General features: G+C 34.3%; 1 protein-coding gene across 4 annotated transcripts; it reads right to left on the bottom strand.

The window, feature by feature from the left end:
* Positions 1-422: 422 nt before the first annotated feature.
* Positions 423-6,128, bottom strand: LOC145088100 (lysine ketoglutarate reductase trans-splicing-like protein (DUF707)). 4 transcript variants are annotated; one of them, XM_079026322.1, is made up of 17 exons: positions 5,905-6,128; positions 4,675-4,777; positions 4,483-4,584; positions 4,241-4,276; positions 3,984-4,094; positions 3,635-3,718; positions 3,301-3,419; positions 2,914-3,015; positions 2,677-2,793; positions 2,494-2,559; positions 2,349-2,415; positions 2,214-2,267; positions 2,061-2,150; positions 1,946-1,972; positions 1,665-1,691; positions 1,377-1,533; positions 423-564 (listed from the first exon to the last, which is right to left on the bottom strand). In XM_079026322.1, exons 2-16 carry the CDS (start codon positions 4,732-4,734, stop codon positions 1,420-1,422), a joined length of 1,176 nt encoding a protein of 391 aa, XP_078882448.1. In that variant the 5' UTR covers positions 4,735-4,777; positions 5,905-6,128; the 3' UTR covers positions 423-564; positions 1,377-1,419. The 4 variants fall into 4 exon arrangements, with proteins under 4 accessions (XP_078882448.1, XP_078882455.1, XP_078882440.1 ...); XM_079026329.1 differs by lacking the exon at positions 423-564 and adding an exon at positions 4,958-5,136 and having other exon boundaries at positions 1,258-1,533; XM_079026314.1 differs by lacking the exon at positions 423-564 and having other exon boundaries at positions 1,258-1,533.
* Positions 6,129-14,753: the final 8,625 nt, after the last annotated feature.

Below are 14,753 nucleotides of genomic sequence, written 5' to 3'. Positions count from 1 at the left end.
TTTGTCATTATTATCAACAATAATATTCTTTTAAAATGAATTTGTATATGGATTTTCATGTATAGCTTTGTGTTTTGTTTCAGGATTCGGTCACTAAAAATACAACAAAGTTGCTTGGAACATGGTGGACACAAGTGTATTCTAACAGAATAAGAGTTTATTCTAGTAGTAGAATGAGAATGTATTTTAGAATGAAAGTGTATACATATGTTTTTTTTTAAATTTCATCATAGTATGGAATGAAAAGTAGTATTACATCCCATTTTTATTTATATAATTCTAAATAACACAAATCTTTTTACATTTATATTTCATGATTTAAATTAAGTTTTTGTTTTTAATTTCTGCAAATATAAATTTTTCATCACAATCTTATTTGGTTTTAGTAAGTTTTTATCATCATGGAATGTAACAAAGTTACAATATCACTTTTATTTTTTATGTAGTGTAGGACAAAACATAACATAACCACATTGTATTGCATTTGGCATGCACCACATTATAACTCAGACTTTAATCCAATCGAAAAGGTACAACAAAATGGGACAATTGGTCGCTCTAGATCTGTCATTGTACAAAAAGCATAATTATCTTCAGTATAATAAATCACCCAACAAAACTATTTGCATTTGTGTAAACAAAAGCAGCCCAAATAGATTTCAATATGTATATTGCAATGACATGTATCGAGAACAATGAAACCATATCACGGTGTATGGGTTCATGTTAGTTCAGACGTTTATAAACACGATCTTCACTATTCAATTGTCTCTTGTTTTTTGACTGTTGGATAAAACCATTGCATTGGTGGTTTTTGTACGGACTAGTCAGCATTCTTGTGGAAACTCGAAAGGTATGTGCTTATTCTTATAAGGGTAAAATACATAAACGAAGTAGTACTATAATCAAATTATCAATTTAGCCATTTAACTATTTTCTATAATGATTGAATTCCATGTTTTTTGACCGTTTAGAAAAATCATTTTTTCCCCGGTTATCGAGTTAATAGATAGAAAAAAACAACGTATTACATTCATTTCATCGACTTAGCTATTGAACTAGTATTTTTCTTTTTCTTTACAGTATAACTGTTTAACGAGTTTAGATAATAGTTAAATGGATTAATAGATAAAGTTTGTAGTGAAAAGCTAAATATATTTTACTCTTTTTGTAATATATAGTGTTTTCACTTTCGCATTAATGAATTGTTTGCAGTGAAAAGCTAAATTTGGCAAGCAGGATTGATGCATAGAGAGATTTAGAGGAAGGAGCATTTACTATGGAATATTTGGTGTCAAAACAGTTACAAAACAATTTCATGTGAAATTTAAATAATGTGAGTAAAATAAAATTTAAAATTTAAAATAAAAACTAACCTAAACAAAGGGTCAAAACTCCTGGGTGGGGGGTGATTGGTTCTCATCTTTGTTTTCTTCTTCTATCAAAAGGATCCACCCAGGCTGTATCCTCTTTCACTGCTTTTTCCCAACGCTTTTTAAATATCTGAAGCTCAGTTGTCGATTGCCTCCTTATCTGTTTGTTAACCAAATATTTACTTTAACCAATAACATGGATGGATTTTCAATTCAGACTAATATTATATCAAAATTCATCTGAACAAGAAACATATATTTACAAGTATTTAACAAGTAAAGGTGGCTCACCTCAGCTCGCACATCAACACCATGTTTCTGAAGAAAAAGAGAGCCAATGAAACCATTAATTAGTATAAGAAAAGTTTAACCAACAAAGTTGGCGTACAATATGAAGGACCAAATGTAACAAATAGCAGTGTACTTTCATTTATTTGTGAATTATAGCACCATACTTTCATTACTTTATATTAAAGAAAATCAACGAATATACATTTGTTGTTTATGAATCACTAGGGATGGAGTTGAACAGAAGGAGATAAAACATAAAATGAAAAAAAAAGGAACAATACCTTCAACAAATCCACATGATTAGAACTCTGCAAAAAAGAGATAATTTAATTATGGGCATGTTATAGTAAACAAATGAAGGAAAGTTTCTTATGTAATTAAGTCCAAATGAATAACCTTTTTAAAAGAAGCCCCGCCTAACGTTTGTATTCCCTGATGAACAATAAATTCGCTATCAACAACTCCCACCTTCTTCGACCGATCCCCCTTAAAAACACAAAAGATTAGTTATTTGAAGACAAAATAAACAAAAATTAAAGTTAAACTCACCTGTGCACAATAGCCAAGTTTCATATCCATTCCCCATCCATGAACAAGGTCATTCTGGAAGTAAACACATTCAAGTCTGTAAGGCTTATCAACTGAGAATAATTGGATCAAACTTTAAAGTGTTTCTATTATTACCTGAATAAGATGCCAAGCACAATGCCATGCAGCTCTTGAGAAAACTGGAGCCATTCCTTCTACAAATCTGAAAAATACCAACACAACCAAATAAAAACATTTGAACAAAAAACCTTCATGAGTCATGAGTCATGACATGAATTACCCAGAACATGGTGGGCCTTCACTGTCATCTGAACATTTCACACTGCCTCTGCTGTCATACACCCTCCTGTAATTGTAAAACAGAATGTCTCATTACTCTACTCATTAACATACCAAACACAAAACATACCTTTTGCTTCTTTCTATAACAACATTGTGAGAATTTTGACTTGAAAATATCTACCTATGAAACTTATTTGTTCTCTTCCGTATTGTGATCCGATGATGTATATCAGTCGAATTTGGATCTAAAGCTGGTTGTGATATCTCCAATCCTTCCGTTTTAACAATATTCAAGTATCTGTAAATATAACAAAAAAAAAACTACAGATGGTTACTCAATTGAGGGATAAATTAAAACATTCTAATTATGAATAATAAAAGTAGATAAAGATGATGTGACAGGTGAACGTGAAGCTACCTTCTGGGATTAAAATGATTCACTCCTAAGTCTTCATCCCACAGAAATATATAATCATAAATGGACACAGCAGCAGGATGCAGAAATCGTTTTGCAAACCACCTAACATAATATCCCATACACTAATCATACAAACAATATACACAAAGCTCTAAATGCAACAAATACCAATTTATTTATCCTACTTTCATTTTTTCTTATTGATCTCTTGATATTGTAGGCAATGATTCTCAGTCGTCATTTCTAAATTCTCTTTCATATCTTTCAGGAGGATGAGAAGAGAAGGGCATTTATGTCTTTTGCACAGACGAAATAATATTATAAAAAATTGCAACTTTTTTCTGTCATGTCCTTAACCTTAACCTTAACAAACAGATATGAGCTCACCACTTTGTTTGGTTGTGGGCTACAATATGTATGACCTTGTCATTCCACTCAAGATCACGCCACCCATCCACTTTTCCATCATAATGGAATAAGATAACTGTAAAATTTGCTGTAAGAAACTGAACAAAAAGTAATGTTAATTCACACATCAAAAAACATACTATAAATATAGAGCATTAAGGGCTGTGTTCATTACACGGGACAAAACATAACTGGAAACGCTTTCTAGGGATATTTTTCAATGATGAGAACGAGGAGGGCATTCACGTCTTTTTTTATGTTATGTTATCGGTAACAAATAAAACAGGGCCTAGATGTTAATCAATGGTTGTACCTTTTGAACAACAGTATTAACATTACGCTTTTGTTTGAGACCCACTGGAATTGCCAGCAAATTATGTGTACTTGAAACATCGCCCTTCAATACACAACAATTGGAAGACCATGAAAATTATTGTTATTGAAAGTTTGAAACTAAAACTTTTAAAAGTTAGAAGCTAAATGCAAGAAATAGCAAAATGTACTTTCATTATAGCATCCTACTTTCATTTCTTTCCATTACAACAATGCACATTAAATTGGGTAGATTTTTAAATGTAGAATGTTGTACTATTCTACAATAAACAAATCAATTAAACTGCATTGCTAATTCTTGCAATGAACCCTTAAGGTTTGTGTCTAACCTTTAATTTTGAGCTACTTGTGGACCATAAAGGCTTTAATTCCAAGTCAGATTTAGCTTCAATAATACCACGAGGTAAACCCTTCAAATTTGTGGAAGCTAACGCATATTCCTAGAAAATAGCACCAAAATCACATTAACTTTATAAAAAAAGGAACCTAAACTCAGATTTTATCCCATTGACAAACTCACAAACACAGTACAGAGAGTCAGAGACTAAAGGAGAGAAGTAAGATTCCCTTGGTTTCAAAAATCTACCTTTGATGAGTAGAGTGGATCCAATCTTGACTCCATCTGATGAGACAAATAACAAAAAGATTCATATTAGTGAAGCCATGAGCTTGACAATTCCAAAACATTTTAAAACCTGAATAAAGTACATCTCTATTTCTTGCAGTTTGCCTGAATAAAGTACATTGCCTGTAACTTCAATCTTTCAAGATTTATGATCTTTACCCATTCTAATTGTCTTCAATAATCCAATCAAATGAAATGTTTACCTCGGTTTCCAGATACTGATAATTTGTGGTTCTATATACAATATACAGCATTATGATACAAGCAGCTCCCATAAACGGTTTCATCCTGATGCCATAACATCCCTACATGTATAGAACCTACATTATTAAAATCCCTTTAAAAATTCTCAAGAGTGTAAAGTAACAGAAATTTTGTCTCAGAGTCAAACGCACCAAATCACAATGGAGTTTTCTTTTCCTAAAAAGGTTCCTCCATGATTTAGCTTCCCTCATCAACAGCTCTTGTTTATATATATATTTTCATACCAAACTGCAGCTGTTAGAATGAAGGGTATATCAATAACTCACGTGAACAGAAACAAACAAACAATGATCATAGATAAATGGATATAAGATAGCTCTAAGTGTAAATATAAAGTCCAATAGATTAGACTTCCATGTTAGGCCAACAGCATACTCCAAATGGTCCTCTTTAATGTATCCCTGTTTCTCTTACATTTAAATATCACCTAGAAGCCCACAATGAAAGCCCACAGACACTTTTCTCCATGAATGTTCAACACATTACACATCATCTCTTACTTGGATCAACTTGCTAAGGATTTGAAGCCACTAGAAAACAATCTGCTATCATATTATGTCTTTCACTTTAGTACCTCCAATCCACAGGGGAAACTGGAAACAAAACAAGATGCCACCCAGTATGAAATTTTCCTCTTAACAAATCATTACTCTTATAGAAAGACAATCCGGACCCAGATACAGCAAAAGATTCAAACTTGAACTGCATAAGCCACATCATCAACCATGTGATAGCTTCATCTCGCTATCAAACCTATGAAATCATAACTTTGACATCAAAGTCAAACTTCAATCCTACGTTTACTAATCTAAACAACGAGAGCCTGTTAACTATTGGAATTTTGAGCAACTGTAAATGCCATTTGCGTGCAGGCAGTGAATTGTAACGACATGTGATAAAAATCGAAGATGCAAACTATGCGTGTGATTGTGTGTTGTAAGTGTGTTTGTGTGTGAGAGAGAGATAGAGAATTGTTTAAACCTCATGACCAGATGACCTAAATACATGAAAAACACACGCAGAGAATGATAAATGCGCCAAACACTCCACAATTCTATTTTTAGTAAAGAAAACCTCTTCCAGAAAAGAGATGTCTCGGGGGTTTTTTCTTGAAATCTTCCGTTGTTGCATCTCTTATCCCAAAAAACAAACATTAAGCAAAGCATTTATATACAAACACAGACACACGAAACTGTTTGAGTGACAAATAATGACTGTCTGAGAAATATCAAGTAGAAATGAGTGATAATTGCAGACGTTTTTCTCAGAACAAATCAATAGATCTTAAACCTGCCTCTGAGATTTAACGATTACACATTTGTAATAAGAGATCGGAAAAATGTATCAAAACACACACCGACCTCAGAGATCGGGAGATGAATCAGCAGAGAAAAGTTGAATTGCGGCAGCTAGTGAAGATGTTTCCGGCGAGGAAGGTGTCAGCTGGATTAAAATCCTATTTTCCGGCGAGACTGGGTTTATTTATGGAACAAAATTAGCCGCGAGTATTGGTTTGACTGTGCGTGTTTCTAACCTTTTTGAGAGAGAGAGAGAGACTGAAGTGTCGGAAATTTAATTATATGCTGTTGCGTTGCGTGCCTCGATTCCTAATCTACGAGTCCACGACAATATACTCCTGATTAAAATATTTAACACCTTTTACTTTTCTTTATTTTATACGATATAATATGCTTTAGTAAGTGCTAATAAATAAATCAAATACTACTATTTTAAGATTAATTACGTATAACTTGGTCTGATCTGTGTCGTCTTTATATTTTATTTTTTATTTGAATTGTCTTTAGGTAGTTTTAAATTTACACGATAAATACTGCTAGATATAAGATAACTATATTTGGATTTACCTATTTATTTATTTCTATGTTATTTATTTGTTATTTATAATATAAATATACTAGACAAATTTAATGAAAAAAAATTTTGATTCCCACCTCTACCTATTTAGGTATTCCTCAATTACCTTCATAAATCATAAAAAAAACTAGGTGTAAAACCCGTGTATTTCACGGGTTGATTAAACAAAAAATTAAATATTAAAATATAAATGTTAAGTATTTTTTAAATAAAATTTTGAAATAATAAATGAAGAAACCTATTAATTATAATTATTATCACATTTAATACTTTTCATATATAAATATAAAAGTATCATGTGACTTTTTAATATAAAAATTGAAAAAACCAACAATTGACATGTTTATATTATTTGTTTCAAAAATATAATAAAATGACAAGTGTCAAAACTCATGAGAGGTTGACACCTGGCAAAATGAATCTTCATTTATTATAATTGATTGATTAGTCATCTTCCCCCTTTTTTGACCACCCACCATTTCATTTGTTGGAACACTCATCTCCATCGTCCTTTTTAGTCTGCTCTTCTTTTCTGTCAACACCTTTAAGCAAAGACTTCTTCTCGTTAAAAGAAACAGCAATCGCCATGACCTCTCTCTCTCTCTCTCTCTCTCTCTTTCACTCTCTCTTTCTCTCCAACTTCAAAATTAGTTACGTCTCTTAACCATTGTGTGCTTGGATCAGTTCCTGATCGATTTTGTTTTGGTTCTTGATTGATTTTTATAATTTTTATTTAAAAAAATTGACTTCTTGTTTTCTATTACATCTATTTTTATTTATGTTTTGATTACACATGTATGGTCATAGAGAATGAAAATATCATTTTTTTTGTTGGTATGCATCATGTTTGATTTGATTTTGGTTGCATGTTCAAGTTTCTTTTGTTTTTTATTTTGATTTTGGTGTGGCTTGTTTTATTTTGGTTAATATGTGTCTATAATTTCACGATGCTTCATGGTGGTGATAAAAGGCGCCTGGTGGTGATTGACGGATGTGACTTGGCGGTGGTTGAGAGTGGTGACGAGTGGCAGTTGTCGGACGTCACATGTGGTGTGATCTTTTAGCATGGAATGGAGAAAATGGGTGAGATAGGGTAAGATAGTGGATCTTCCAATAAAAGAAATAACTAAATAACTAAAAGAATACAAAATGATATTTAATAAGGTTAAAATAGTCATTCGATAAAAAAAAAGTTGTGGAATGAGATACTTTATGTCGTTTATTATAACACTATAGGTTATATAAAGGGATAGTAACACGGCTGAAGGAGGTGTGAGGCCTTAAGGAGATGTGATTTGTGCGATTGTAAAGAGACCATATCGTTATTGGGTCCAAAAAAAATTATGTACTAGGAAAATTGTGTTAGCTAATTCATTATGTTGTCAAAATCTATCTCTAGTCTGTTGGAATCAGGTGGCTTGTGCCACTCTCTCGTTGCTATTTTCCGTTGATTATTTGTAAATTAATAGGTTTTCTATTTTTAATCATATTCACTAATATAATTATCGATGGTCTATTATGCCGATCTGTCACAACTAGGAATTCTAATGCTTTGTAAACACTTAACAAGGATAACATTGTAACCAAAACTTGAAAGCATGTATGATGTTTATTCAATGACATCAAAATTTCATCAAACACACTGTACAAACACTCAAATAGTCAATGAAAGATTGGAAACCCTAAAAATCCCGGTTTTAAGTCCAATATGGACTAGGATTTCATTATTGGGCCTAATGAACCAATAAGCTTCCAATTTGACTATTTTGGGCTTAGAACTCTTAAATGGGCTCTAATTGGACCCACTTTCATGAGACTTAGCCTTTTTGGGCCTTACAAGCCTAAAATGGACTAGTTTATCTTGAATGGGCCTTATTTAGCGATAACAAATCCAATTAGCTTTAATGGACACAAATACATTCTCTTATACAAAAATTGGGTCGTGAGCTACCCTGAGGGCCCAATGGGCCGAGAATTTTCGAACAAGACAAGAATGGGCTCAAATTAATACACTACTCCTTTCCTTAAGCCCATTTTCAGCCCATAAGTTTTAAAAAAATGGAGGATTTATGTGGCATTGTCACCTCCATATTATTTAGCATGTAACAAAGCTTGACAATCCCATACTTCCATGCATGTCATATCATATTCTCTCTCTTCCCCCTTCTTCTTCTCGACCAAACACATAAGCGCACACACACACATCTCACTAAAAATCTTCTTAAACACTCTCAAAGAAAACAACTCTTTATCCTTCATTCAAACCTTCGAGAATTATAAGGGCTTCAAGAGGGATTTCATCCAAAGATCACATCAAGTTACATACTAGTGGTAAGATCTTGCAAACATATTTCCTTTCTACACTCATTCGCTCTTCTTACCACCTTAAATTCTTGATCATACTCCTAGAAACATACTAAGTTCGAGATCCACCCAAAAAAGCTTGTTAGGGCCGAAAATAGCATCAAACTCTTCCATTTCTTTCTTCAAACCGAAAACAACAAGAAAAGGTAAGTCCATACCCCTCTATTTTCGGTTTTCACATGTTTTATAGGGGAGAATACAAGTAAAATGTGTAGATCTATGTGTATTTGTATGTTCTATGTGATTTCTTGTGTTTATGTGATAAATATGTGCCAAAAATGAAAGATATTTCGATATCTATAGTTCAAGAAAGAAAAATATATGATCTAGGATGTATTACACTTAACAAGTTAAGAAAAACTACCATATAAGGTTTATAATAAGCATGTTACAACATAAAATTCATTATTGGACTATTTTTGTCAAATAAACAAAAGTTGGGGAAAAAGTTGTCATTTACGATTTTTACAAGGCTCAAAAGGTCAAAACAGTTAAAATAGAAGTTTTTATGAGCATTATGCTTTTCAAAGATCTAAAAATGTAAATTGTAGCCGATTTGGCTAAAATTTTGGGCTTTTCGGCCCATAGGCCCAATTTTGCAAAAAATATGGTTTTAAGGGGCCGAAATGATAAATTTCTCAAAACAATGGGTAAAAAGTAAATAAATCTATTTCAGGGGTTAAAATGACCTTAATTGCCAAAAAGGATTAAAAATGTAAAGTTTTTGGGTTTTGGGTCAAAGTTGTAAAAGTTGCGAAAAGTTTGGATTATAAATGAAAATCTTTTTATTGGCTGAAACTGCCAAAAAGTAAGCATTGGGCTGAAAACATTATTTAAATAAGTCTTTGGGCCAAAATGTCAAGAAAAATAGTTTAAGGACCAAAAATGTCATTTTTTTATAAAAAGGGACTAAAATTGTCATTTTTATTGAAGAAGAGCTGAATAGGTCAAACCAATATTTTTTATTCAATTATTTTATTATTAAGATACTTGGGTCAAAAATACCAAATTATAACTTATGAATTTAGAATGAAAAATATACATATATTTTCATACATTTAAATATCATTATAAAACAATCGACAAACTTTGTGCCTTTGCGATTCAACAATTGTTCAAACAGAATTTCCGACATTTATACTAAACAAAAACAAGTAAACATTCAAATTGTTGGGCTTGAAAGATTCTAATCATGCTTATTGGACCTTCGTGACCCATTAACATGACTTTTGAGCCTAACACAAATAATACATGTTTATTGGGCCTCCTGTGACCCAATTACATGCTTAAGGGACCCTCAATGGCTTTTACGTGCCATTGGGCCTCAGTGGCCCATTAACATTGCTAGTAAGGTCCAAATAAATCATATGCGAAATAGGCCAACGCGTCTTTCGTATACTCGACAGCCTTAAATAACAAACGTGATTTGTAGAACCTTATGGTCCTCTTCTCCTCGTCTGTTAGGCTTACCTTCTATTTAAGTAAACAAAAATCAAGTCGTTAATCAAGGTTAATCAAATTCATTTGGATTAAGTGAGTAATAACAGGTGACACCAATAAGTGTCGGTCATAGTCTGTAGTTATAATCAAAGTCTCCTGGAGGGAGAACGAGAGTTTGTGTATAGATCTATACGGGCTGACTCCCCCACACCTAAGTTGTTCGCTACAGTTAGACTCGGCCAGTCTAAGGTGACAAAATCTTAAGATCAATTCTGGCGTTCACTAGAATGCCAAGACAGACGAACTAGTCATTATCATGCATGGTTATTACGACTCACATAAAAATCCAATACCATCTAAGTAATCAGGAGAAATCATATTCATTCGATGTGACGATACAATAATACAAAACGATCATACTGTTTTATCGGAAAACATCGGGTTTTCCGGGGAAATCAACATTATTCACTTGTACTTTCAATAACTACAATGCAAAACTTATCATTTATACACGTTTTGAAATCATTCATGCATATACCTATGGATCCTCACACTTTTTGTATAAACAATTGTCGTTTCAAAAAATATCGGATTTTCTAGGTTTTATAAACTACACAAAACATTTTCATATCAAACCTGCTTATGAACTCACCAACAATCTATATGTTGACGTTTTCAAAATAACTTGTATTCTCAGGTAACAGATAAGCTGAAGAACAATACCAAGTGTGTTAGGATGTTATGTTTTGAAAATTCTCAAACAATTTATGTAACGCCCGTGTTTCTAGGCTTGCCATCTTTAACAATGTAATAGTCTAGGTTAACCTTTGTAACCCAATTTGAAATAATAAAAATGTATTATTTGTGAATTTTGTGAATTATGTGTTTATTTTCTTAGTTATTATAATTTAATGAATTAAGAATAAAATGAGCGTCAAAATTTAAGTGTAAAATAAACTCGATATCTTTGCATAAAGTTGTAGTGGCCAAAATGAGGTTTCCGAATATATATAGAACGCCCAAATCTGACTTCGTATGAGGAAGTTATGATTTTCTGAAGTTTCGACTTGGCAGTATGCAGCCCGAATACTCGATTTGAGATCGAGCGGTTTTTCACCGAAACAATCTAAACGAGAATCGAAGATCTCGTTGTTAGTAGCAAAACGATGAAAAGTTAGGCGAGAACGGACGTCAGACGAAGAAGTTATGAATTTATAACGAAGTTTTTCTGTTCCGACCTTCTAAAAAATAAATAATAAAAATAAAAGTCAAAAATAGCCGACAGAGTCCAAATGAAAGTTGTAGAGTATGGTCTGACCTACGCGTGGATATAAAGAACGTCGAAAACAGAGCTCGTATGCGAAAGTTACACAATTTAGAAGTTTGACGAGTCAAATTACGCCGAACGTAATTTGAGTACGCCCGGCGTACTCAGAGGGGTGCAACTTGTCTGACCAATACTCGAGTGCCACCAAATGACGCATGCAGTGACGTCGAAGTACGCCTAGCGTAACCAAATTACGCCCAGCGTACTTGGAGATTACGCCCAACGTATTGAGTACGCCCAGCGTAATTAGAAATTACGCCCAACGTAATCCCATACCCAGCAGCCTATAAATAGAAACCGAGATCAACCATTTTCTCTTGTTCAAACTCTTTCTTCTCTCTAGTTTTTGCCTCGATTTACGTGTCAATCATATCCCGAAGCCCCGATATCATTCCCGAGCCCTGAAGCAAGATCCGAAGCCCCGAGGATCCCGAGAAGTGAGATTTCCGAGCCGAAGCCCTGCCCGCGAGGAGCCCGGTTTTTGTGAAGATCTTCCAGATATATGGAGAAACACTACTTCTGCAAGCCGTAGTGCTGCCCGATCATCTTCTGATCAAGTGAGTGTGTAGTCATTTTCTTCTAACACATTATTATGAAGTATTTTATACGAAATACGTGTTACGTGTATACTTTGTTGATTATATGTGTGAATGTATATTCACTTTCTTCTATCTCGTAGATCTAATTTATTCTCTATGAAATACGTGTTATGTGTGTGTGCCTCATCTGTTATGTGGAAAAATGTATTGATCGAGCATGTTATACATGTTTTAAACTATGTATAAAAATGTATATTTTTATCTACTAATATGTTGGGTAGAACATGGGTAGATAGTTGGTGTGTAATAAACAGATGAGAGGATGACGACCACAGACTCTTTCTAGACGGTCCTGTGGAACACTAGCAGGCTCATAACCTATGGGTGTTGTGAATGATGTGTTCACCGGTGTACTCTATCCCCCTCATGGTTGCCTTTAGGATATTTATTGCTAAGGAAGCCCCTTTGCAGTAATGTCCGTCCCGATGAAAATCCTAGATTGGGTCCCTTATAATAGATGTTGTTTTAGGGATGTAAAGTGAGGATAACAGGAATGGGTAATCGGGTTATTATTGATTGTTGAATTAAATATAATTATTTATTGTGGGTTGAAAACCCTATATGCTCACCAGGCTCCCAAGCCTGACCCACTCAGTTTATTTGTATTACAGGAAGTGGCGCAAGAGCATAAAGATGGATGAATCATCAACTTGTTTTGTTTACAAGTTTGTATATGTATATATTTGTTGAATGACTTGTAATGATATCGTTTATGCTTTATGGTGTGTATCGGAACATGACATCGCGATTTTGATTATGAAATGAAATTATATTTCTTTATGAAATGTTTTGATAAAAGATCTATTTTATCATGTTTTGTTTTTGGGAACAAATTCCGCAACTCTTTTAAATTAAAAGAATTTTACTCTGAAAATGTTTACAAAGCATAAATGAAACCGGTCTTTTCTGGCCGAGATTTTGGGGATGTCACAGTTGGTATCAGAGGATTAGTTTAAGCAAACTAGGAATTTGTAGGATTTCTAGATTTAAACTTAGAATGCTAAGTGAAGGTTGTTAGATGTATGTCTGTTATATTTCAGACACGAGCACTAGTTTATTTTAGGAAAGTTGCCTAAAATGCTTTTATGTGCTAAATGTTATATGTTGCCATATATGATATTATTTGTTCGAATCTATGGTCTGTTGCCGACCAGATCTGGAAACCTTATGTGTGTAGGATTCTAAGCGTATGTCTACGTTATTAGATCTAGCATGTAAACGTTTCGGAGTGATAAGGATGATTTGAATATCTATCGTGAATGAGGATCTAATTTCGCCTTATTCGGTGTATAGATCAAAAATGGTGAGAACGAGGAGTGGAGTGGGAAATGCTGATGAAAACAGGAATCAACCACCAGTGATCGAGCAAGTACTTGTTGTAGTTGCTGCACCTGAGCCGATAACAATGGCTGGTGTACAAATGATGATTCAAATGATGTTGGATCGTCAAATGGAAGAAACAAGACGTCTGCTTAGGCAGAATCGTGAAGAACTATCAATTCACGTGGAAGAGCCCGAAGTAAATGGAGGGCAGTTTGAAGGAGGAAACTTTAGTGGGATCGTTGGTCAAGACGACCAACCGGTGGTTAGACACAACAACCAGAATGGAGGAAATGATGGTCGTGGGTGCAAGTATAAGGATTTCATGGCATCCAAACCACCATGTCTATCCGGAAGCCCGACGCCGGTACAAGTTATGGACCGGATCTCCGAAATGGAGACAATGTTTGAAAGTTGCGAATGTAGCAACAGGCAGAAGACCGCTCTTGCGATCCCTCTGCTAAAATCTGGCGTGTTGAGTTGGTGGAAGTTGTTAGCTGACTCTATGCCCAAGGGAGAAGCAAGCAAAATGTCTTAGGAAGACTTTGTGGAACAACTAAAACTGCAATACTGCTCTGAGCAGGACCTTCTGGAAATCAGTAATGAGTTTCAGAATTTGAAGAAGGGGAAATTGAGCGTTACTGAATACGCTGCAAGTTTCACATAAAAGATGAAGTTTATCCCATATTTGGTACCAACAGAACTCTCTAAGGTCAACAAGTTTGCCCACGGACTACCAGCGGACTATGGTCCAATGGTTAAGCAAGCAACCACATTGAAAGTTGCCATTTGGGCTGCTAGAAATGTTGAGACCCAGATCAGGGAAAAAGGTCTGGAAAGGTCAGAGGTTGGTGAAAAGAGGAAATTTGAGGGATCTTCAGGGTCCAACAAGAAAAGTAAATTCTCGAAGTCTAGTTCGATAGGGGAGGAGGTGAAGCGAAATGGTGCGAAAAATGTAAGAAGAAGCGTCATGGGAAGTGTGAAGTGGTGGCCACATGCTTTAAATGTGGAAATCCAGGGCATTTTGCCAACGAATGCACACTTACCAAGAAAGTTTGTTATGGTTGTGGTGAGGAAGGGCACATCTCGAGAGATTGTCCAAAGAAGAAGGAGGCAGCAAAACCCAACATTCCGCCAAAGCCGAAGGTGAGAGCATTCCAAATGACACTGGAAGCTACTAAAGATGAAGTTGATGTCGCTTCAGGTACCTTTCTCGTTAATGAATTGTCTGCCCAAATTTTATTTGATTATGGAGCCAACTACTCCTTTATATCGCATGAATTTG

The sequence above is a fragment of the Lactuca serriola genome, chromosome 1 (assembly GCF_051521515.1).
Source record: "Lactuca serriola cultivar US96UC23 chromosome 1, Lser_US96UC23_V15, whole genome shotgun sequence".
Taxonomy (NCBI): Eukaryota; Viridiplantae; Streptophyta; class Magnoliopsida; order Asterales; family Asteraceae; genus Lactuca; species Lactuca serriola.
The sequence above is the reverse complement of the archived record's forward strand: the minus strand, read 5'-3'. Positions and strand labels throughout refer to the sequence as shown.

Bases quoted from the DNA above. Each gene is read 5' to 3' on its own strand.
- LOC145088100 (XM_079026322.1), bottom strand. From the start codon at position 4,734: ATGAGGGAAGCTAAATCATGGAGGAACCTTTTTAGGAAAAGAAAACTC. The intron at 2,151-2,213 runs GTGAGTTTAACT...TGTGTTTTTAAG, and splicing joins AACTTGGCTATTGTGCACAG to GGGGATCGGTCGAAGAAGGT. The intron at 1,973-2,060 runs GTTATTCATTTG...TCTTTTTTGCAG, and splicing joins GCGGGGCTTCTTTTAAAAAG to AGTTCTAATCATGTGGATTT.